Source organism: Eleutherodactylus coqui, chromosome 8, assembly GCF_035609145.1.
Source record: "Eleutherodactylus coqui strain aEleCoq1 chromosome 8, aEleCoq1.hap1, whole genome shotgun sequence".
NCBI classification, from domain to species: domain Eukaryota; kingdom Metazoa; phylum Chordata; class Amphibia; order Anura; family Eleutherodactylidae; genus Eleutherodactylus; species Eleutherodactylus coqui.
This window is the reverse complement of record NC_089844.1, coordinates 32,988,797-33,013,690: the sequence shown is the minus strand read 5'-3', so window position 1 is coordinate 33,013,690 and position 24,894 is coordinate 32,988,797. Positions and strand designations below refer to the sequence as shown.

The following is a 24,894-nucleotide window of genomic DNA, read 5'->3' as shown; positions in this document are numbered from 1 at the left end:
CAACTATTGATGACCTAATCTGATGATAGATCAGCAGTATTTATGCCTGGAGACCCCCTTTAATATACCAACTTTTTTGTGGGTCATTACAAATGCAATGATATTCTTTTAAAAAATATACGATGTAAAATTAAAGTCAACCCCCCCCCCGCGCAATTTTTTTTTTATACTTTAGCTTTGTCCCACTAGTCGACTTAAATATCACCATATTTTATTCTTCTAATCCATTACTATACTCCTGCATGGCAGTACATTACAAAGCCTATGAAGCTCATAGGCCACCACAGCTGGCAGATCCTGAAGTCCCTGGTTGCCATGATTCTAGCATGGTGGTCCAATGGGCGTGAACCCTGATGTGTTTTACATGCAGCAGTTGCATTGCATGTAAAGGGTTTAAATAGCAGGGCTCAGAAGCTTCTCTGAACCCTACTGTTTGAGCAGTTGCCATGTTTATTATCTAACAGCTGTGCACCCGCTCGTGTCATGGGAGATGTGTGCCAGGCTTCTGCTGCAGTGTTGTAAAAAGGCGATTGCATAGCCAGCACTCAGAACCAATCCTAGCCATTCATCGAGTGCTTCTAGGAGGCAGGGATTTTTCAATCCCTGGCTAGAAGAAAAAGGCCAGAGCCCCGGCCAGTGCTTCTAGGTGAAAAGCCTCACGTGGTGCTACAAAATCACGGTATTGCCACAAGATGATGCGATATTGCTGCGATTTTCTCATGGCGATGCCGTGTCACTTGTGTGAAGGAGGTCTTGCACAAAACACATAGTAGCAGCCTGATGGATGAGAAGTAGAGATGAGCGTGCATACTTGTTAAGGACAAATACTGCCCGCTCCTGAATCTTCTCCCGATGCTCACTCATCTCTGAGAAGCCTTGCAGATTTGCATTGCAGACCACAGATTAAATCAAGCGGGTGCAGATGACTATTTGGTTATTTGCATAGGTTCTTAGTATAGAGAGAGTAGGAGGAAGCATTTGGGAATTCATTCTATGAAAAGCAGTGCAGAAATGGTATAGGATTTGCAGCACTTTACTAGTAGTAGATCAGGGCAAATACTCCTCCACACGAACATCATTTAGCATCGCAACTTATTACTGAAGTGCATCACCTCCGAAAGCACGTACAGGGTTTAGAAAGGGTAACAACTCAGATACTTTGTCAGAAGTAGAGCTATCGATTCAGCAATAATGTGCTGCTGCTCAAATACAAGGAAAGGAGTGAAAACTTTGTACTCAGCATTATACAAGTTAAAGCAGCGGTAAGGTCTCATGTCCACAGCGCACATGGATTATTTCATGCGGATTTCTGCAGTGGATGCACTGCAAGTCATCATTAAATTGAGTTTGTTTCTTTTTATTGCTTGTGGGGGATCTGATCATTTTTTTTTTCCTATGTGGATGCACTGTGGATCATCTGTGTGGAAAAAAAAATCCACAACCCCACCTCCCAGCCTTTTGCCCACCTTCCTAATTGATTTTAACCTTTAAATCTGCAGTGAGTCCGCAAAGGTATTTGTGGATGTACTGCGGATCTAAGCTCTGATTGAAACAAATAGAGCCCATCCACACGTGATCTGCGGTAAAATGGAGCATGCTGCGATTGATTATCCGCGCATGGCACCCGCAAATCAAATAAACACAAATCCGCAGATGTTAAATGAAGTGCGAATGCCCAATGTTTCCCTATGGGCGGCTTGACTTGCAGATCTCATATGTGGATTCTGAAAATCAAATCCACCTGTGCAATTTTATCGCTAGTGTGACGGCAGCCTGTATCAGGTGTTTTATTCCTTCGTTATCCAGCACTTCATTCAAAATTGTGTTTATAAGAAAACTGCTCCAGTTAGGTCCCCTGTCCACGGCCGTGACGGAATATTGCTAGCGATATCCCGCTGTGAGGGGGAAGCTGTCAGGTCTCCGTGCTGAGCCCATCTGCAGCATGCTGCGATTTGAATCCCGCGAGAGGAGAATCGCTGATTCTCCGCTCGTGGAAATTGGTGCTGCTCACCGCGTTACTCTCAGATGGGTTATTGCTGCAGACAACGCAATGAACTATTGCCTGTGGACAGGAGGCCTTATATAACAAAGACAAAATAGTAGTCATCCAGTAGACACAAACCTTTATTGTATTTTCATGAAACAATACAAAAATAGCATATGACTAGGAAAAGTGAAGCAGTCGCTCATACTAACCAATTAGATTTCCCAGAAGCACTCTGGAAAACTACAGTGGCAAACGGATTGCTGCGGGCGACTGCTCTACTTTCCCCTTGCACTAATTTAGAAAGTTGGTCTCTAATATTTTGACCCACGGCATTATAACATGCTCAATAAGTTAAATGTCTGCCGCACAGCAGCCAAACGCAAATGTAATGTTTATGCAATGTACATCTCAGGATGCAAACATATCTGTACGGCAGGTTCTGTTATAGAGATAACCAGGCTCTCAGAGTCTACCGTTGCCCCTCTTCAATTGATGGCTCCGTCCTTAGCCTTCTTTGTCCTCCATGTCCAGAAAATCTGTTAAGGTCCCCAAGTCAAGTGGGATGATCAAATATTCCACACCATCCAGACCCTGTCAATGATAATGCAGAACATTTAATTGTAAGTCCATAACAAGTCTTAACTTTTTACCATTGTTTTAAACACCAGTACAGTGATCTATACAATTTATTTGGATCTTCAAAAAAAAAGTACAGACATAGCCGCCACAGCACTAGAGAAAGCAGAGCTGGCATGCGGTGTTAGTTTGAAGTACTGCAGTTTTCAACAGATTAACCTGTGAAAAACATCCCGATATCATAGAACGGTAGAGTTAGAAGGGACTTCCAGGGTCATCGGGTCCAATCCCCTGCTCAGTGCAGGATCACTAAATCATCCCAGGCAGATATCTGTCCAGCCTTTGTTTGAACACTTCCATTGAATGAGAACTCACCACCTCCTGTGGTAACCTGTTCCACTCATTGATCAGAAAGTTTTTTCTAATATCTAATCTGTGTCTCCTCCCATTCAGTTTCATCCTATTGCTTCTGGTCTTTCCTTATGCAAATGAGAATAGGGCTGATCAGTTTGAAAACTACATGCTAACTCAATATTCAGCCTTAGTTCAACCACTACATGTTTCGGTAGCCCAAGAATGTACATCTCCAGATGTACTTGAAACATTTATGACCTTTACTGTGATTTAGCATATTTTCCACTACGGTAATTTGGACAGTACAATCCACAACTTCCCTCTGCAGATTCCTTATCTGGCCCAACCATATAACATAAGAGGACATGGATAACTGCAGACTCAAAACAGTTATATGGGTGTACATCGACTCCTCACTCACATTGGAGCTTGTCCCAATGGGGATAAGACTGGGTTCACATGGGGCGAAATTGCCACACGGAAATTCCGCCGGCAATCTTAAGCCCGAGCTCAACCAGCAAAGTGGACGAGATTTGCAAAAATTGGAGGGCAACCAGAGACTAAACAGTGGCTTCCAAGCCTGTCAGTCTAAAAACAATAGCATTAACCCTTTGCAATCAAATTTTGGATTCAGGATTTCCTAGGGGGCTCTCTCTTTCTGCCATTTTACAATGGCGCCATCTGCTGGCTAGAGCCAGTACTGCAGTATGTAACATGCTGGAGAGGCCCCGACAGAGTGGCCAGTAATATACAGTAAGGATACCCTGCCGGACGTCTTCCGACATCGGAGCTGTACAGCCTTCAATCAGAATGTTGGAAGACTTCAAACAGTGGATTGGGAAGGGTTAATAGACTGCAAACACAGAGTTACTGCACCGTATTCTGAGAGATCATAAGATTACATGACCAAAAAGTTCCCTACCGGGACAGAGAAGGAAATCAAAAGACAGAAAATAAACAGCCCAAAAAAAGAACAAAAAAAAAAATTTTATTAAAGAATTGGTAAAAAAATAAAAAAAAACAGAACCGGGCCTTACTACAGGTGTCTGGGATATTTTTCATTCCCCACTAATCACACCGTAATATGAACATAGTGCAGCGCTCGTCTCAAAGAGCTTTCAGTGTATTTCAATAAACAAAAAAAACATTGCATAATGGAATATATTCCTCCGATTTCCTACAAGCCATAAAATCTACCTTTTTAGTTCGGATCAGCTTGTGGTCTCTAAACTCGGTCAGCTGAGCTCTCAGGGTCAAGTCGCTGTTGACAAGAAACGCTTCACGACACTGTTGGTAGAAGTCTTGAAACGAGAGTCCTAAAAGAAATGATAAATAACTGAAGTATAAAAAGGGAAAACGAGATTCCAACCACAAGATGCTTAAAGAAGGGCTGGATTCCTCAAATGGAACTGCGATATCAGCTTGGGTATGCTTCAGCTCTGCCCTTTACCACCAGCACCGTTTGCCCTTCTAATGAACAAGCCTGCTACCTCCATTAAAAAAAAAAAAAAAAGAAAAAGGGGTAAGGGGGGTCACTGCCCCTTACCAAACTCCAACCTTCGATCCCTAATCTTATTTCTCTACTTACATTTTTTTTTTTTATAACAACTTCTAGAAAACCCCTTTGATCATCCTGAAATGTTGTGAAGGAAGTAAGGCACACTCACTCTTAGGGACACTCTGTCCAGCACTGCAGCCCTGCCGGATCCATAAGAAGCCGGCTGCGGTCACATTCTGTTCATTGTGCACACGACCAATCACAGGCTTCAGCGGTCTGGCAGAATCATCACCGATATGAAGTATTCTCCTAGCTTCTGGCAGGGTCTAATAGGCTTCAGTAGATGGTAATTGTTGGGCCTCTGGCTGCCATTGCAACCAGTCAGTACCCTGCTATAGCATCATAGTGGGTTGATTGGTATGTATTGGAACAAGGCCCCTTAGGCCTCATGTCCATGGGGAAAATAAGAATTAAAATCCGCAGCGGATTTTAACTCTTCTCCCGCGCGCGGATCCGCACCCCATAGGGATGCATTGACCACCCGCGGGTAGATAAATACCCGCGGATCGTCAATAAAAGTGATTTTAAAAAAAATGGAGCATGAAAAAATCTGGACCATGCTCCATTTTCATGCGGGTCTCCCGCGGGGACGGCTCCCGCGGGCTTCTATTGAAGCCTATGGAAGCCGTCCGGATCCGCGGGAGACCTAAAATAGGAATTTAAAAGCATTTACTCACCCGCAGCGGGCCGGGAAGGTCTTCTCTTCCTTACGGCCGCATCTCCCTTGCTTCGGCTCGGCGAATGTGCCCGGCGCATGCGCGCGGCACGTCGACGACGTGCCGGCGACGTGCCGCCGGCGTGACGAATTCATCCGCCGGCCGAAGAAAGAAGATCCAGCCGCGACGCAGAGAAGAAACGGAGCGGATGGAAGGTGAGTTTATTCTCATTTATTCTTATTTTCAGCGCTCATGTCCGCGGGGCAGGAGGGACCCGCTACGGATTCTACATGTAGAATCCGTAGCGGGCCTGATTTTCCCCGTGGACATGAGGCCTTAGTGACCACCAGAATTTAGGGGCTTAGTGTAAGATACACTTATGGATCCAAGTAACTTCACTCAAGAAGGCGACTTGCAGCTTTCACTAAAAACAGTTCTATCTATCTAGTAAGGCGTAATGACTCCTTTCCCAAATACAAATCTGCCATGGACCGGCATCATTCAATGGCGCTAATCCATATACGGGAAACCCATCATGGAATTCGCTTCCACAATTGCCATGTCATTTTTTTTCGGCATGTGAATTAAGCCCACACAATTATAGGACGACGACGCGGATTGCCTTTAAAGCGAATGCTGCACTTTCAGGATGCATATATCAAATTCTCGGCATAATCTACATGTGAATATAGCTTACAGAAGCGGCCACAATGCCACCCGTATAGTAGATGTGCTCTAACAAAGATGAGAAAAGAAAAATGAAAAAAAAAAAACACAGGGGGCAACAGTGGAAGGAGTCAGTGTCTCTTAGGCTGGATTCAGACGACCGTATATCGGCTCGGTTTTCACGCCGAGCTGATATACGGTGTCCTCATCGGCGGGGGGGGGGGGGGGTAGGATGGAAGAGTCAGGAGCAGGAACTGAGCTCCCGCCCCCTCTCTGCCTCCTCTCCGCCCCTCTGCACTATTTGCAATGAAAGGAGGCGGGACGGGGCAGGGCTAAGTTCCGAGAATTAGCCCCGCCCTGCCCCACCTCTCTCCATTGCAAATAGTGCAGAGGAGGCAGAGAGGGGGCGGGAGCTCAGAGCACTGCTCCTGGCCCTTCCATCCTCCACCCCTGTAGAGAGAGACAACGTATATCTGCTCATTGTGAAAACCCAGCCAATATACGTTCGACTGAATCCAGCCTTATCCTGGGAGAACCCACTTTAAGAAAAAAAAAATTCTGCGCATTTAGTATTTTAATGTTTCATGAAGAATGAAGATTACCAACATTTTTAAGAGCCCGGGGAATTTTTATCTATACAAACGGGCTTTATTGCTAGTACACCAATAGCAGCTATATAAAAATACTATTAGCAGCTCTGTTTTAGGCGAGATCTCATGGTTTTACGTTGTATGCCACCAAGGATCTATTCTACACGAAGTTCGGACTCCTGAGGTCAGGTGGGTCATTTACATATTGTTCCTAAGCTAAAAAGCGATAATTACTTTAACTTTCTTTACATTTAAATTTTGATAATTATTTTTTTCAAGGACTAAATTTTCCAAATAAAATATACTTATGCTTCCCTGATATTTCCTCTTTAACCCGTTAAGGACCAGGCACCGTAAATTTACGGCATCTGGTCCTGGGCTTAAAGCACCGCCGATCGTAAAATTACGGCAGCGCTTTAAGCCTCCTGCCTCTGCAATCAATCAGGGGCAGGACGAGTTGTCAGCTGTTAGTGACAGCTGATAACCCAGGGAGGAAGGCAAGAGGGGTTTTTAACCCTTCCTGCCTTTTCCTTCCCTGAGTACACAGCGCTCAATGAGCATTGTGTATTAGAAAGTGAAACTACAGTGTAACTTTCACTCCGGGAGCCCAGGGGGGGTCATGTGACCGCCGGAGTTCCCTGCTACAGCAGAGCTGGACCCTAGCCAGCTTTGCCAGTCACTAATGGCACTGCAGGGGTTGTTTTTCCCAGTAACTGGGGCTCCTATGGATGCCCCAGCCACAGTGGGAAAGTGTCAAATAAAAAATAAAATTTTTTTAAAATGAATGTCCCCCAGAGGTCTTATATGTCGTCATGGGGGACATAGATAGTAAAAAAAACAAAAAAAACTAATTCCACACATAAGTAGAACAATATTACAGAATAAAACATTATATACATAAGAAAGAAAATAACACAAAGCAGACGCCAACAAAAACTGTTGCCATATGCGCTCTGTAAACCAAAACCATACATATTATATATCAAAAAGTCTGAAACAAATAGAGGAACCCATCCCCATACTTTTTTTTATTTAGTATATTTGTGCTAAAATAAATAACTATAAAATGTTAAAAAAATATATCATTTTATTAGCATTGTAGGAAAAAAGTGTCAGTGAAAAAGATATTTAAAAAAAAAAAAAAAAAAATTTGCCCTACATGTCACGGGAAAAAAAAACGCAGTAAAAATAATTTTGGTAGCTAAGGGAAACAAAATAGGGCAGTAAAACCACCAGATGGGTAAAATCCCTAAAAAGTCTCTGGTCCTTAAGGTACAAACAGCCTGGTCCTTAAGGGGTTAAAGGAGTTTTCCACGAGATAGGCCATCAGTATTAGATTGCTGGGGTCCGTCTCTGGGCACCCCTGCTGATCACCTATTTTTCTGCCATAAGGCCAGGCTCATATGGCCATAAGAGTAAAATGGGGATATGCTGCCAATCCATTTTTTTATGTCTCCATAATAAATACCATTAATGACAAAATGAGTGTTCTCTCGCTGGGCATGTTTACAGCCGGCGGTCATCGGGAATAATCGTGTGATGACCGCTTGTGTAAAAGGCCCTCGAGACCTCGTTAGATTCTCAGCCAAACCACATACCTGTATATGAAGGGTTGTCTTTGTTGGACATCTGATACTCTGCAAGTAGACGGAAAATGCCCCTAAAAGCAAGATATGTTACAGTCACCACCGGGCATTTGGATGAAACGGATTTCCGTGATGGTTTTTCTTTCTAAATACCAATGATGTACTTTACAGTTTAAAACAAAAGCTACATCAAGGCAACAATGTTATGTCCTCTTTGTTTCGACATTCAAGCCCCTATACATACACACGGGCTAGACTAACCAATAAGGGGGATAGGAGTTCTGACAAAGGGGACAGAGCCGGTCCATTACAGCCAGTCCACTGCTAACATTGTATCTTACACCTGAAAAACGTCCGTCACTGCAGGGATGAGGGGAATCCCCGTGCGGCTGCCACAGCAGAGGATCGCGGAGTTCTCCCATTGCTTTCAATGGGGCCAGTGCTGTTCCTGTCGGCCCCATTGCAAACAATGGGCGACATTAAACCTAAAAAGAACATGCCGAAATGTGTTTCCTGCCTAGCATCGCAGTGCCATTCAGGAAATCATCGCTGGCGTTGAGGACCAAGCGATTTTTGGTATTTTTCCATCTCCATTTTTCAAAAGCCATAACTTTTTTATTTTTCCGTCGACGCGGCTGTATAAGGGCTTGTTTTTTGCGTGGCGAGCTGTAGTTTTTATCGGTGCCACTTTTGGGTACATAGACTATATCGTAAAACTTTTATTATTTTTTTATGATAACAGGGAGAGAAAACGCATCAATTCTGCCATAGATTTTTTTTTACAGCGTTAATCATGCAGCATAAATGACACACACAATTTTTTCTGCAGGTCGGTACAGTTACAACGATACCAAAATTCTTATATTTTTTTACGTTTTTACACTTTTTTGCAATAAAAAAAACTTTTTTTTTTTTTTTTAAATCTTTTTTTTTCCTCTATAGCCTCATTCCAAGTCCTGTAACTTTTTTATTTTTCTATGTACGGAGCTCTATAAGGGCTTATTTTTTGCAAGAAGAGCTGTAGTTTTTATTGGTACCATTTTGAGGAATGTACGGCTTTTTTGATCACTTTTATTGCATTTTTTGGAGGCAAAATGCTAAAAATTAGCATTTTGCCTCTGTTTTTTTAACGCTTTTTGCCGTACAAAATAAAAAGCGTGTTCAAATTTTTGTACACGTCGTTACGGACGCGTCAATACCAAATATGTGGGGTTTTAATTTTTTTTTACCTTTTTTTATGCTAATATTAGAAAAAGCACAAAAAAGGGGGTTTACATTTTTCTTTTCTTTTACACTATTTGAGTCCCTCTGAGGGACTTACATCGCAGCACTTATGATCGCTGTGATAAGGCATGGCAGAGCTACTTATACAGCTATCATAGGGATTGGCACAACAGGACGCCAGTGTCTGGCATCCTGTTGCCATGGCGACAGGAGGGGCTTTCGCGATAACATCGCGAGAGCCAGCTGGAGAAAAAGCACGCTCCTTCTGTGAACTCTTTCCCTGCCGCGATCTACTTAGATCGCGGCAGGGAAAGGGTTAACAGCGGGGGACGCATCTCCGATGCCCCCCCCCGCGCTGTTGCAGCGGGACGCTGGCTGTGACTGACAGCCGGCTCCTGCTGCGGGATAGCGCAAGGTCAGTCATGATCTCGCGCTATCCCGATGACGTAAGGGTACGTCATTTTGCGCGAAGTACCAGCCTGCCATGACGTACCCTTACATCATGTGGAGGGAAGGGGTTAAAAAAAAGGTATGATCATAGATTGGAGAAAATTTGTACTAAAACCCATAAGCGGATTGTCACTGTAGAATTCACTTATTGCAATGAATGAATTCCACTGTGGAAACCTGCAGCATTTCTGCAACAAACAGCGCATGCTGCGACCTGAAAACCCGCAGCATGACCATCTTCATCATCTTCCGCCGCAAACCTTTTCTGTTGGAAGTGAATGAGATTTGTTAAAGCCCCATTCACTTACATGTGTACGTTGCTGCAGAATTCCAGCTCACATTTCGCAGTCACAAATCTGCGGTGCGTGAACCCACCTTAAAGGGGTTGTCCGGCCATAAACATTAGGTCCCATTACTTCTGTTTGCCCAATACAATGCACTTTGTAATATACATTGTGCATTGTAAATTAGGCAAACAGAAGTTATTCACTTACCTTTCTGATGCCCCCCCGTGTTGCTCCTCGGTTGCCATGGTTCCTGGTTCCGACAAGTCTCTAGTCCTCTTCTTGTCGGGACGACCGGGGACGCGCCTCTCCAGCACAGCTCTGCGCATGTGCAGAAGAACTTCAGCCTGGGAAGCTCAGTTCTGCCTGCAGGGGAGGCGTGTCTGCTGGCTCTTCAACTCCAAGGTAAGAATGAGAGGAGGGGCGGGCTCTCGTGGGGGGGGGGGGGGGGAGAGGAGGGAGGGAGGGAGGGAGGGGGGAGGATGGATGGATGGATGTGTGCAAGTGGCTGTCAGAAGTCCCGGGGCGGGGGGGCGGGGGGGTGGGGGGGTGCAGTGATGTGTGTGTGTGTGTGTGTGTGTGTGTGTGTGTGTGTGTGTGTGTGTGTGTGTGTGTGTGTGTGCGCGCGCAATGTCAGGAGACCCGGCTGTCAGAAGTCCCGGGAGGAGGGGGGGGGGGTGCTGTTAGTGGACTTGTGTGTGGGCACTGTAAAGGGGGACTCTGTGGGGGAGGTCACAGGGGGGGGCACTGTATAGGGACGCTGTGGATGGGGGGCATGTGGAGGGGGGCTACTTTGGAGTGCAGTGGGGGGGACTCTGGGGGGGTGGCATGTGTAGGGCGGGTACTGCGGAGGGCACTGTGGGGCGGGAATACTGGGGGGGGGCACTGTTGAGGGGGGACTGTGGAGAATGCTGTGGTTGGGGGGAATGAGGTGGGCTACTTTGGAGGGCACTGTAGGGGTGACACTGGGGGGCATGTGTAGGGGGTACTGTAGAGGGCACTGTTTGTGGCACTGTGGGGGATCATTAGGGGGGCACTGTGGGAGAGTGCACTGTGGGGGGGGGTCATTGTGAGGGGGGGGGGTCGCTGTGGGAGGGGCACTATGAGGGCATGTGTGTGTGGGGAAATGTTTTGTTTCACTTTAGCAGGATGGGGGGGCAGTAGGTAGCCTTGCAGTGGGGGGCTGCAGGAGAGTTCTCTCTGGGCTCTCCCCAGCCCCTCTCCATTCACTATACACTGTGCTGCTGTTTACACTCATGCCAGGATTTTATCCTGACATGAGTGTATAACGCAGTCTCCCCTGGCCACACCCCCTCTGATTATAGTATGCAGCAGGGGGCGGGGCCTGGGCGGGGAGAGACTGTAGAGCAGTTCAATAGAGGTGGGCGTGTCGTGGGCGGGGCTAGGACGTGAGCTGAGGGAGGCCATGAAATCCTGCCTTTTCATGTCTCTTACTACCATCGGGAGCGCGCACACAGAAGAGGGAGAGCGCAGAGCATGTGAGAAGGCAGCACAGAGGCGCCATTTTTGAAAGCTGCAGTGAAGATCAGATTCTAAGGTAAGAAACTGACATTGCAGCTGATCTGCCTGCCGGTTTGAGCCCCTGTATGCTGTGTGTTACTACCCTTACTGAAAGGAAAGCAGCAGCATTATAAAAATTTTTACCCTGTGTGGCCGGACAACCCCTTTAAGTCTATAAGGGTTTAATCATTTTCATCATGGTACATGTAACACTGTTCGTCATGGTAAAGTCATTTTGTCATATCTCTGCATCAGTTTCACAGTAGTTGTGATAATCAGGAGGGGGTGGGATTTTTTTTGGTAAAAATTAGCTTCCTCATGCCTCAAAATGAACTAGCTGATACTTACCTCTCTCCGCTTCCCATAAGCCCCTTGAGGAGACTCAGAGCCAACAGCAAGGGACTTGCAGGAAGAGGAGAGCATCAGTTTGTTTATTATCTTGGGGTAAGGGGAAGCCATTTTTACAAAAAGAATTCAACTTTGTCAACTCCTTAAAGAATTCTTGAAGTCCATTCAGTTTTGTTTAACCATAACAAAAACATCAAAAAGGACTTTAAAAGAAAAAACTTTGGACCCCAGGAAGTGATAGAAAAAAAAAAAAAATCAAAGAAACCTTTGTAATTGATCCCACTATGGATGTCTTGTCCATATGGATTAGTAAACACACCTGAATAGACAAGGACTTACAGAGAGACAGGTGACACCCTGTCAGACAGACAAGCGTTTGGTACGGTGTTAGCCAGTAGAGCAAAATCTGATTGTTCCCAGTAAAGGCCCTTTTACACACAAAGATGATCGCTCAAAAGATGGCTTTTGAGTGATCATTTTGCATAAACTACTAATTGGTACTAATGCCTATTAGTACCAATTAGTATCACGTGAGCCGCTTGGAGCTATATTCAGAGAACAGCGGGTGGTCTGCTCTCTGAATACATTCACTTTGTTCTGCTGTCAGGTGAGACAATGTTATCAGCGCTCTCTGTGGAGAACACAGCGTAAAGTCCCTGCTATCAGCTCTTTTGCTGAATGATTGATTTCATGCCAAACTGAAAATCATCGTTCGGCAGAAAAGTGAAAGATGGGTGCACATTTACACGCAACGATTATCGCTCAAAAGATGGCTTTTGAGCGATAATTGTTGTCTTGAGAGATGAGCGAGCATACTCGCTAAGGACAATTACTCGATCGAGCATTGCCCTTAGCGAGTACCTGCCCGCTCGGGAGCAAAGATTCGGCTTCCGGCGGGGAGCAGCGGGGAGGAACGGAGGGGAGACCTCTCTCTCCCCCCTGCTCATGGCCACAACTCACCTGTCACCCGCGCCGGCAGCCGAACCTTCTCTGCTGAGCGGGGAGATACTTGCTAAGGACAATGCTCGATCGAGTAATTGTCCTTATCGAGTATGCTCACTGATCTCTATTGTCGTGTGTAAAAGAACCTTAAGAGAGGATTAGATAGGGTAGATAGAGATATACACACATATACATACACACATTATACTCCTCTGCTCATGCTGTTCTGGTATTATTTTAAGTGCAAATTAATCACGCCATGTCTAACTTTACATGTGTATACATATATATGTATCTTTGGATCTATTACATTATGCCTGAGGAAGGATCCTAAGTAGGTTGGAAAGCTCGCATTAACATCGTGTATTTTTGTAAGCCATTAAAAGGTATCATATCTACAAGTTTATGTGGTTTCTCTTGCTGTGAACAATCACTATCAGACAGCTAGTACTCTCTAAGATCGATCCATTTACCTGGCATTGGGTGTGAGACTGCGGAGTACATGAGTGAGAGAGCTGAGGGCCAGGGCTCCAGAGCGTTTGACCAGCAGTGAATTTTCATAGGAGGTCTCTTCTATGTAGGAGCTATATGTAGTCGCTTCATACCACAGCCAGTTATAGATGCTTTGCTTTGACTGGTCCCACACTGGTGAGTAAAACAAAAAAAAATCCATCAGGAGAAATCATTTTAGCTTTAATATACAGGCAGATGATAAATAATGATCAGGGATTGTTAAAGACAAGGGATCACATGTACATCTCTATAATGCATCCTCCTATATTAAAGTGTATGAAAACGTCCCAACCATGACAGCACTTGAAGGCAGTTTGTAAGCCGTTGCCTACTTAACCGCGAGTCTTTTTTTTGCACTTTTGTTCAGTCCCTATAGTGAAATTGAACTAGCGATCGTCTGACAGCTTGCACACTATACTACAATCAAAGATGGCCGTACCACATGTGCAGTCATCAGTTCAGCTACACAGCGGCCCCGAGGGGAAGGGAGCCACAAGCGGCAAAGTCTAGCTCTGCAGCCCAAACTTCCCTTCAGTTCATTTTTGTAAAGTTGAAAGATGTAAAATTTCCTTATACTCCCTTCTTTTGCTGTCCGGTCTGCATCAGTCCCCTCCGGGGAGCACAGTCATGTGACCATTGCAGCCAATCATTGATCTCAGCTGTAGCAATCATGTGACCCAGAAGTGCACGGGGGATTGGAGCATGAGATTACATGTGATAATGCCTGTGACCAATAAAAGCAGTGCAACTTCACACTTACGTAAAGGGGCATTTATGTGGTCAATGGAAGCCAGAAGCTGGATATTGGAAATAGAAGCAAGCTGTCCAAGTATTTGTTGACTTTTCTCTCCTCTTAACATAGCGCTGTCCAGGTTATGGATTAGAAGATACAGTTTTAGAGCCGGGTCTGAAATAAATTACAAGAGAAACATCCATTATCCACAGTAGTTATCCGCTGTATATATAATATACTATATAATTGGAAGTGAGGCAGTCTGCCAATCAGAACCATGCTTAAAAGGGGTTGTCTCGCGTAGCTCCGCCCCCGTCACATGTGCTGATTCCAGCCTCCTGATTGGCTGGAATCGGCACATGTGACGGGGGCGGAACTACGCGATGACGCGTACAAGGGGACGGAGCCAGAATGCCGCTCATGCTGGACCGAGGAGATGGGACAAGACCCTTCTGCGCAAGCGCGTCTAATCGGGAGATTAGACGGAGCCATGGAGACGGGGACGCCAGCGCAGGGAAGGTAAGTGAATAACTTCTGTATGGCTCATATTTAATGCACGATGTATATTACAAAGTGCATTAATATGGCCATACAGAAGTACTTAACCCCACTTGCTTTCGCGAGACAATCCCTTTAAAAGAAAAGTTATAGAATAATTAAAAGGCGGTTTTTCAGGTTAAGGCAAACACAAAAAATGTAGGGTCTTACATTTATCTTCATAGCTGTTGGAACTTTGTATCACAAAACAGCGCCGAATCGGCAGAAGAGACAGATTTAAAGGAACATTAACCCTTTCCAATCCACTGTCTGACGTCTAAAGACATTGTGATTGAGGGCTGTACAGCTCCGATGTCAAAAACGTCCGGCAGGGTATTCTTACTGAAGATTATTGGCTGCTCCGTTGGCGGCGGCCTCTCCGGGATGTCACATACTGCAGTACTGGCTCTAGCCAGCAGGTGACGCCATTGTATAATGGCAGAAAGAGAAAGCCCCTCCTAGGAAACCCTGAATCCAAAATTGGATTGCAAAGGGTTAATATAAAAAATAAAAAATCTAAGAAATTCCTCTGTTAAAAAGGAATTCAGTCACTAGATTCATGCAGCTCTAACCAATGCATCATGAACTCAAGACGGCCATGCTCATTATTCCAGTGTAGGTTTTATTCTGAAACGCTACGGCAGCTCTGACTAAACGCACTCTGACTCATGCCGGCTTCTCTACCCGCAGCAGGAAGACTGACTGCTCTCCCTTTTATGTTTAGGAAGAGAGCTGCGAGTCTTTATGCTGCGGCTGGGAAGAAGCCAGCGCGGCCCACCTCCGTGATTCAGAGCTGCGCTCCGTGTCAAGCTTCAAAGTCTGTTTATTTGAAGACGCCGCAGCGTTTCAGAATAGACCGGGGTACTGAGCATAGCTGGCCCGGGTTCATGCTGCCCTTGTCACATGAACCTGGTGACAGAATCCCTTTAATCTCTTCTCCTCCTTTCATCCGATTTGGTCTCATATTACTGAGAAATACATGAAGAAATCTTTATATGTCCCAATAAATCAGTCATGTCCTCCTCCTGGACCTATCCCTTGACTAAACCCTGCCAGTTGCCAGCCCAAAATGGAAGAGATCAATAGGAGGTAAGCCCAAGATCTCTGCAAGATTGTTTGCTTTAGGCCGCCTTCACACGCGCAAGAAAATTGTGTGGGATGTGTGTGTTGTAAGGCGTATGAACATGAACCCAATTCTTTTGAAAGGGGTCATACGCATGAATGATTTGTGCCCACATCGCTATACCAGAATCAAATCGCAGCATGTTCTATCTTTTGTGGGCTCTCGCATCACACTGCCAAATTGCTTCCAATGGGGGTGGTGGCAGCATCGCACCACGTGCTAGGTGCACGCCAGGTGAGGTCTCCCATTGAAAACCATGGGGAAAAACCCACGATCCTGTGCCTCGCTACTTCCCCAGTGATGTGGGGCAGTTTTGACATACCCGTTGGGAATTCACATGTTGGCGATCACTATATGGGGCTGTGATTCATGGCCCTTTATCACGCTCGTCCGTGTGCAGAATTTTCTGTATAACCCCAAAGCTAACTTCAGTCTGACAAACACTGCAGACAAGATTATCTTGGGTTACGTTTACCATTTGCTTTGAGATTTAAAATTTCTTTAAAAGGGGTTTCCGATTTTCATATAGTTTTGGATCCTCCGTGCCAAAAACTATATAAAATGAATATACTCATGGTTGTGCTGAACTAGTATTTCGGCAGTCCACCCCTACGGCACCCGACAGGTGATGCATGGCGATCGTGTCCTGCAGCAAGTCTGCAATGTAACTGTATTTGCTGCATGCTACACGTCTAACATGCGGGTGGCACGCAGCGAATCACGCTCGTGTGCAGCCGTCCCACGATGCAGTTTTTTGTTAGCTACACAGTGGCAGAGATTTAAGCATGCATTGCTTCAGTGATTACAGTAATAGCATTGCTACAACACTAGTTTATCTAGAAGAGCCAAAGCTGGAAGTAAAGCTGCCTCGCAGATCAACAGCTCATTAGGCACCAATTCACTGTAAACCGCTTTAATAGAAGCGGAAAATGAACACACTCATTATCCAAATGCCAGTGATCAGACCGGCAGCTGCTGCGCTTATGTAACTGCGAAACGCTCTACAAGAAGGCTGCCAATTATTAGAGAAATGACTTGCACTGATTGAGCCATCAAAGCTAAAACTCACATTATACACATGTGCTCAAGAATTAACGATAAGGGTTTGTGCTTTCCATCTGACTGCAGCCAAAATGTTCCAAATGTAGATCCCCACCACCGAACAGGGTAAAAATCAAAACACACCCCTGTACGGACCACTGTGGCCAGATTTAACAGAAGGACTTCTGATGAATGTCAGTGGGCTGACATATGCAGCACAACATTGTGTGCAGTTGCTTGAGGCATGGAGTCTCACGTTTGTACTATTATAGAGCCATTCTGATGCTCAGATACAATACATTTAGAATGAGGGGAAAGGACTGGCAGCTAAAATCACTGCAGACTGTAGTTTTTTCAGCAAGGTCCATTGCAGGGTCTTCTGCTGTAGTCAGCCTGTTGTGTGCGGTGACCAAGGCACCCTACTAAGGAGATAGTGGGGGTAGTTGTTAGGAAGGTCACGGTGACTCTACCAACTCCCCCCCCCCTCCCCCCCCCGAGGGACACGTGCGACCTTGGCCAAGGCACCGCTAGGCCTCTTCCAGGCAACGCTGTGGCAGTGGTTACCTGAATAATTGGTGTGGCGGACTTAAAGAGGTCATGGGTGACGCCACTATTCCTTACGCCGTAGAATGTCCGATGGGAAAATTAAGAAAGTCCACATACAGTCATTTGATGACTTCAGTCACTAGGAATGGTCAGAGACTGGAACTTATTTTACACACCAGTGCAGGAAGAACAGGTTAAAGAGGTCAGAAGAGGAGAACACAGGATGAAACCGGGACTATGGTCTAAGTTATCTGTATGACTCCGCTCCTGAATACACACACTCCGAGACACAGGATGAAACCGGACCTACAGTTCGAGGATGCTCCTGGACAGACATTGGAGGTGGACAACAATCCAGTAACACTCACTTGCAGACGGATGTCTGTACACTGCACGGCAGACTCTTCCTCTCTCTTAGAATAAGGGTTCTGGTATTAGGTCATCCGGGAACCTCTCCTCGGCTTCCATTCTTCACCACATGAGGGTTGAAGGTACCCCCATGTGGCCGACACTCACCCTCCACACTCTACCGTTGAAGCAAAATGGAATCCCTCTTTCTTGCCATTCACTCATATTTATACCTTTCATACCCACGTGACATGACAATTGGATACAATCTCCAGACATATCCCAGACATTAACCTCTTACATACTGCAGCTGTGCAATACACATAACTAGAGACAAGACAATTTGAACAGAGCATCCACATAAAAGACACGACGTGTATGACAGTTATGGAGGGGCCAGATATATGTACTTCAGGCCACTACAGTTGTAACACTGAAACCTTTGACCATCCAGTGTTGAAGCATTGATTGATATCACCATCCAGTTAGAAGTTACACTTCATGGGGTGTGTAGTGCTCGGGGCAAAGTTTTACCAACTTTGAGTCATCTAGAAGTTAGATAAAATCATCTTTATGGCTTCACGGAGCCATAATGATCTGCTAACAGCTGCAGCTATGGTATGTGAGGTTATGATTTATGACAGCCCTTTGAAGTGGCCACCAGGTTTGTTTCAGAAACTGCAGATTTATCTCCTGTTTACTTTTATCATTCAATTAAGGCTTAAAGTCCATTTAAAGCACCAGTTCTGTGTAGATATCCAATTCAAACCACACAATGTATTCTCACTCTATTTACCCTCTTTGAACCTCTGTACTATGAAATTCATTTGATCCAACGGACTACGAAACTTCCCCGGGTAATCAAGAGCCTCTTCTGTGATTACATTCAAGATCTGAATAAAAAAACACAAAGTATAGTTAACCTACATATGACAAAACACAAATATCTTCACAGGAAACCCCTCTTTTGATGCAACTGTAGCCAAAATTTACAGCCATAACTTAAGGAAAGTAGATCTTTCTATATATTTACTAGATTTACTCGTTTAGGAGGTTTTTTGGGACTTAAAAAAAATTGTGTTAAAACAAAACAAAAACACACTCACCTGCTCCAATAGCTCTGCATTCAGCGCTGCAGAACCCAAAAGAAGCAGGCGGGCAGTCACATTGGCTGAACAGTCAGGTCCACAATCACAGGTTTCAGTGGCGATTCTTCCATGTTTACCTCTACTGAAGCCTGCGAGTGGCTGAACAATCAGGTCCACAATGTTCTGCATTTAAACCTTTGATTGTTCTGAGCTGAACAGTCCAGTAGGCGGTCCCATCAGTGATTGGCAGCTGTGTATGACTGTGCATATAGGGGTAGCTGTCAATCACTGTTAGGACCGCCCATTGGACTGTTCAGCTCAGAATGTGCAGATGTTCAAATTAAAAAAATAAGTAATAACATTTTTCCCCATAAAACTATATATCAATCTGCTTAGCTCCCCACGCTCTATAATATGATGCATGGAGTTGTGACAGCCCACTCTACAACTGCAGGGTATTATTGTATGTTGACGCCACCAGGAAGTACTGGTAGAGTCAAGAATGATAGGGAGGTGATGCCCCCTGTACCCGATTGACTGGAAGAGCTTGCTGTGCTTCAGGTCCTGGCAGCCCAGTAAGCGGAGGCTGCAGCAGAAATGTTGGGATCCCTTTACCTCCGTTCCTTCCCGACCCACGCATTGGCCCAGCTTATACCCACTCCCCTCGGCTGGCAGAAGAAGGGACCATGCTCCTATGCAGCGCAGCTGAAAACACCCTCCCCACCGACCGGCCAGAAGAAGGCATGCCGCTGCAATCCATGGAGGGTTGCACCTATATTTCTTGGTGGCTCCCGCTGGAGGCGCGCATTGCCGTAGCTGAAAACCCCTCTCCGGTGGCAGGTAAGAACAATGCACCCCGCTGTGTGTGGCTGCGCTGAGCAGGGTGGCCATCAGGGAACCCACAGGGTCGTGAACCGCCTTTGCCGGCGGCGCCGCTGAAGTAGTGGATGACATTTCTAAAGTCACATCCACAGTGCTTGTACAGTAAATAGCACTTCCAACCCATGTGAACATACCCCATTTATCAATCAAAAATGACAGGCTGAATTTACAGTTCTCGGAGGAGACTGCTCCTGGGTGATCGATCTTAAGTTCCACTATATAAGAGGGCCCTGCCTATGGGTGACTTCTCGCCAAATCCCCATGGTTGTGCTGCTATGTAGGACATAAAGGATACATTTATTTCTAATGTTAATGTTTTCCCTTAGTCCAAACAGTAGCACAAACTTCCTGCCCTAGTTATACAACTACTTCTTTAATATACACAAGGTGGGAGGGGCTAGACGTTCTTATAGGGTAAAAGGTTCTAGTTGGAATTTCTCATTAAGTTAAACACTATCTGTCCTACTAGTACACAGGGGCAGAATTAACCCCATCATTGTGCTGCTATTTAGACGAAGGGAAAAAAATTGTAATCATGCAGACACAACGCTACATAAGGATCTGTACATGTAGAGTAGAATATTTCTTAAACTAGACGATCTGCAAAGTTGCTTTTCTTTTTATTTTAGGTGCATAGAAATAAACAAGAGCTGGCTGCAAGTGCATAAAGTATTTTGATTTCAACAAGTTTGTAAACCACCACTAATATCAGTTCCTAGCAAAACTGGAATTCTCCATCTCATCCCCTAACTAGCCCTCCCCAAGTGGTGATGTGCAGAAACCTTTAAGATATCGCCATAATACAGCTTATAATAAAAGGATACGGCCACTGAGGACTATGAACACATTTCCTGCCAGAAGTGTAAAGGTGACTGCCGGAGAGCTGACAATTCAGTTGCATAGGCTACGAAACAATGCCGGACATCTCTACTGCAAAATTCCTTTGCAGTAGAGAATAAAATACTGTATGATTGCCAAGGCAGAATAAACTGACCGCCCTCTTGTTGTAGCTTTTCAGCTTCTAGCAGGAGATACTGTCACAATGGTTTATGGACATACCCATGAAACGGCGAAGATTTCCCTCCCTAATGAAAACTAGCTAACTTAGGTGTAACTGCCTCAAAGTTCCTGATTGGTCAATACAAAGAAAAGTACTTACAGATTTGATTGTGATGCTTGGGAAAAACCCATTGATGACCACATGGAGCGAGTCCTGCAGTACGGTCGTCCTGAACTTTTCAATGAGGTTACGTTTGGAGCCCAGACCATAAAGGATAATATTGAAGCCTAGACTGAAAAACAGTAGGAAGCCAGGAAAACCCAACTGTGAGTGAGACAGTTTAATTATATGACCTCTATGTAATGTATGCATGGTCTACAACTAGTGAGAGCTACAGCAAGAAGATCCCTGGACTCTGTATTGCATAGAAATCTCAAGGATGCACATGGCTATACTCACATTGCAATATGGGGGCTGCTTCCAACATGTAGACGTGTCTATAGATGGACCCAATGCACACAAAAAGTCTCCGTTTGGGCAATATTATGGTAAATGGCATACTTTTTTTTTTACTGCATTGGAGTCATCCATGCTTTTGAATACAAAGCACCCAGGATACAATATGGGTTAATGTAATCACCAAACTTGCACTGCAAGCAGTGTCAGACCCTTATAGGGATTCTCCATCTGCCCATAGAAAGCTACTAGCATCATGGAGAAATCTCACCTCCTTGGAATTTCAATAGGGATCTGATGCCCCAAAGAACATGCAGAAAAATTCAGCATTTTGAATATATTTAGCAAGACCTAACTATTACACCCATGGTGTTGGAAGGATCACGATAAGTGGAGCCACTCTATTGCCAGTAGCTGCACAATACGGTCTGCAGCGCACGGGTAAAAAGAGGGATGCATCAAAGACAAGTGAGAAATTGCATGTTCCTGGTTAGATATTGGCACATTAGTGGGAAGCTCCGGTGTGAAGTTTGCTTTTTAAATTTCATTACGACTAGCATAAACGTATCAATATATAGAATAATTCCCATGAATGTCCTTAAAAAAAAATTAAAAAAAATCACTTATTTCTTACTCACTGAAGCTGCAGCATCCACTTATAGAAGAGGCCCTCATGTTCTTCAGTCAGATTTCGAATATCATCAGCAAACGATGAGGGGGACTGGTCCAGGAGCTTCTGCAACGTCTCCTACAGGTGTAATACAATAGAATACTGCAACAGCACAAAAGACTGACAAAGGTTACTGCAGAAACCCCAAATTTAGGCCACGGGTTCTTACATTACAATATGCCTGAAAGAGAAGTGCCTTTTGAAATTTGTGAAAGTTTTTCCAAGGGATTGCGCATACGTTACGTAGGATGGAGCAGGGATACACACTGACAGCGGGGCTGCGGAGACGCCAGGGCACAGCCGACAGCAGCCCAGAGAGCACAGCCAGCGGATGAGGATGGGAGCGCACATACGTTTCATGGGACGGCACAGGGGGACACACTGACAGCGGAACAGCCATGGCACAGCCGACAGCAGCCCAGGAAGCACAGTCGCCGGACCACGGAGCACAGCCAGTGGGTGAGGATTACAGGCAGGTGCAGGGGGCCACAGTAGCAGACTGACCGGGAAGATGCCAGCAGGAGAGACTCACAGCAGCGCAGTTAAGCAGGGTCGCAATGCCAGAGAGCAGGGAAGGGGCAAAGGCCAAGCATCCAAGGGGTGAGTAAAACAAGGCAGGAGGGGAGATCATGGCCAGCCATTCTTCTGTGCAGCCAATCAAATTGTGGGCATTGCTTGTGGGCGTGCATCTTGTCTCCACCCATTCTTCTGGTGGAGACAAGATAAAACAATACCGTAGCATGTGCGCGGTTTCTTGCCCGTAAGGCTGTAGCATTGTGCTGGATGGTTACGAGACCCGGACGCTTCACCAAATGGCGTAATCTAGTCAATTCTATTCTCCCATATGAAAAAAAAAAAAAACCACTAAAAAAAAAAATAGTATACAAAAATAGAATAGTGCCCAGATAAATTCTATAAAATCTGGGGAATTTAGTGTGGCTCATCAACCACAACCCACAGACAAGACGCATTTCAGCAATTGGTGGACCAAATGAGGTTTTTGACCTATCCAGGTGCCATTTAGCCCTTCACAGGTATAATGATATCCTGAACTCTGAACTATCTTTTCAAATATGCGAAGTTATAGGCCGCCTGCAGACGGGCGGAAATTCCGTAGCGGGATTCTCCGCAGAATTTTCGCCCGTACACGCCTGCATAGGATTGCATTACAATACGCAATCCTAGGCAGACAGCCGTGGTTTGTCTGTGTGAAATCCCATACAGAAAACAAACAGCGGCATGCTCTATTCCTGTTCGGGGCTCGCAGAGCCCCGCACAGAAACGTCACTGCCCAGCTGCCGGCTCCGTTCTGCGCATGCGCCGGCTGCCGGCACATGAAAGAGTCGGAGCTGCGGGAGCGGATGAGTTCCACGTTTTCTTACTGCAGGCGCTCGGGTCGGGTCCTGCTGCGAGAATTCTCGCAGCCGGGTCCGACCGGGCCGTCTGCAGGCGGCCATACAGTCTATATTGTTTTCAGTAATTGTAACTGATTTGTAGACTTGAACCACGTTGCACTCAGGTCGCCACTAAGTAATAGAATTTGATATGTTCTGTTATTCTCAAAACGAGTTAAAAAAAAAAAAAAAAGGAAGCAGCATGTTAGGAAATAGCATATACAGAAAATGCCTAACCTACTTTAACCAGTTATGTTTAATCTCTTTTTATTCGATTTTCCAAAATATTTTACAACCATTAGAAAGAAGTAATAAAAGTAGAAGAAAGAAGGAACAAAAACAAAGAATGGAAAAAGGTCTCGCAGGGCCTTCAGTTCACATCGTATAACAATTAGGGTGACTACCCACTGGAGTTTTTTTTTCCCTGCGAAATTCGCAGCATTTTTTTCCTGCTGGGGTCTATGGGACTTGTAATGTTAAAATCGCGATCGCGCAAAATCGCAATTTACCGCGAAAGCGCGGTAAATTGCGTTTTTGCACGATCTCGATTATAACATTACAAGTCCCATAGACCCCTGCAGGAAAAAAAAATCTGCGAATTTCGCAGGGAGAAGAAACCCAAGTGGGTAGTCACGCTTAGGCATGTCTTCTTGTGAACACTAAGATAACAGTCAATTTGTCTAACCCTTGATTGGGGGGAGGGGGCCTGGGGACCAATCAACTATTCTTTTACTACATCACCGCGTACTGACTGAACATAGGGATGGGGTCTACGTCATAGTAAGTGTTCTAATGAACGGGATTTCCATTATATAAATTGTAAGGAGAGAAGCAGAAAGAGAGAAAAGGAAGAGAGAAGAAGGAAAAAGGGAAAAAAAGAGAAAAGATATGGAAGCAATCTGAACGAATTACACAGATATGTCAGAAAAACAAGACACTTCAACAATAACATACTACTCACATTTACACAGACAAAACAAAAAAAGGGGGGCACCTTGAGCGTCTTCTTTTCCGGTCCCTAACTCCAAGGAGCATGTGTCCCGTACAGGGCTCGTGAGTGACTCTAGTAAAACAGGCTGGTAAACTCTGTTGAAGATTCAAACATAATCCAGGGCTGCCAGGTCTTTCTGTATTTCTCCTTTGTTTTTCGGGCTCTCGTGAGTGCTCCGCACATAACTCCTCCATATGGTTAAGGTATGACATTTCTTGCTGCCATTCCCTCATTGAGGGAACTTGTGTGGTTCACCAGTGGCGAGGGATGACTGCTCTGGCTGCTGCAATACAGAAGCGGAGCAGATCTCCCTTTTGCGCACTAATGGGGCCCGGCAGGATGGAGAGGAGAGCTATCTGCGGCGTATTGCTAATTAATTTTCTGCACATTGAGTTATATGTGGCAAACACCCTGTTCCAGAAGGGCCGTAATTTATCGCAACCCCACCAGACATGTAACAGAGTGCCTCTATCAGTCCCACAGCACCAACACATGTCCGACACCGAGAGGAATATCGCATGTAGTCGCGTCGGGTATCTGTACCATCTAGCCAACACCTTGTACCCTTTCTCCTGGGCAGCGCATGCCATGGTTAGTTTGTGTGTGAAAATAAATGATTTTTGCCAGTCGCTCTGCGTGATTTCCTCCCCTAACTCCTGCTCCCAAGCCCACTTGAAACCCGGGCTTGTGCAACTAAGCTCATGCATCAAAAGGCCGTATATTTGTGATAGTACGTGCTCCGGAGGGGACCGCAACTCGAACAACCTCTCGAAGGGGGTCAATTCCAGGCCCGGGGTGCCGCTTCCCTCCCAAGGCAAAAGGAAGCAACG

General features: G+C 45.4%; 1 protein-coding gene across 2 annotated transcripts in view; it reads right to left on the bottom strand.

Moving 5' to 3' along the window:
- Nucleotides 1-2,111: 2,111 nt before the first annotated feature.
- The window catches only part of ORC2 (origin recognition complex subunit 2), a 46,795-nt gene continuing 24,012 nt past the window's right edge, over nucleotides 2,112-24,894 (bottom strand). For both annotated transcript variants that reach the window (XM_066575458.1, XM_066575459.1), the window contains 8 exons: nucleotides 21,648-21,757; nucleotides 20,713-20,845; nucleotides 18,380-18,476; nucleotides 14,016-14,162; nucleotides 13,216-13,387; nucleotides 7,986-8,047; nucleotides 4,115-4,233; nucleotides 2,112-2,578 (listed from right to left, as the gene is read on the bottom strand). In XM_066575458.1, the coding sequence (XP_066431555.1) occupies nucleotides 2,492-2,578; nucleotides 4,115-4,233; nucleotides 7,986-8,047; nucleotides 13,216-13,387; nucleotides 14,016-14,162; nucleotides 18,380-18,476; nucleotides 20,713-20,845; nucleotides 21,648-21,757 (927 nt within the window). In that variant the 3' untranslated portion in view covers nucleotides 2,112-2,491. The remainder of the gene's footprint in view (nucleotides 2,579-4,114; nucleotides 4,234-7,985; nucleotides 8,048-13,215; nucleotides 13,388-14,015; nucleotides 14,163-18,379; nucleotides 18,477-20,712; nucleotides 20,846-21,647; nucleotides 21,758-24,894) is intronic.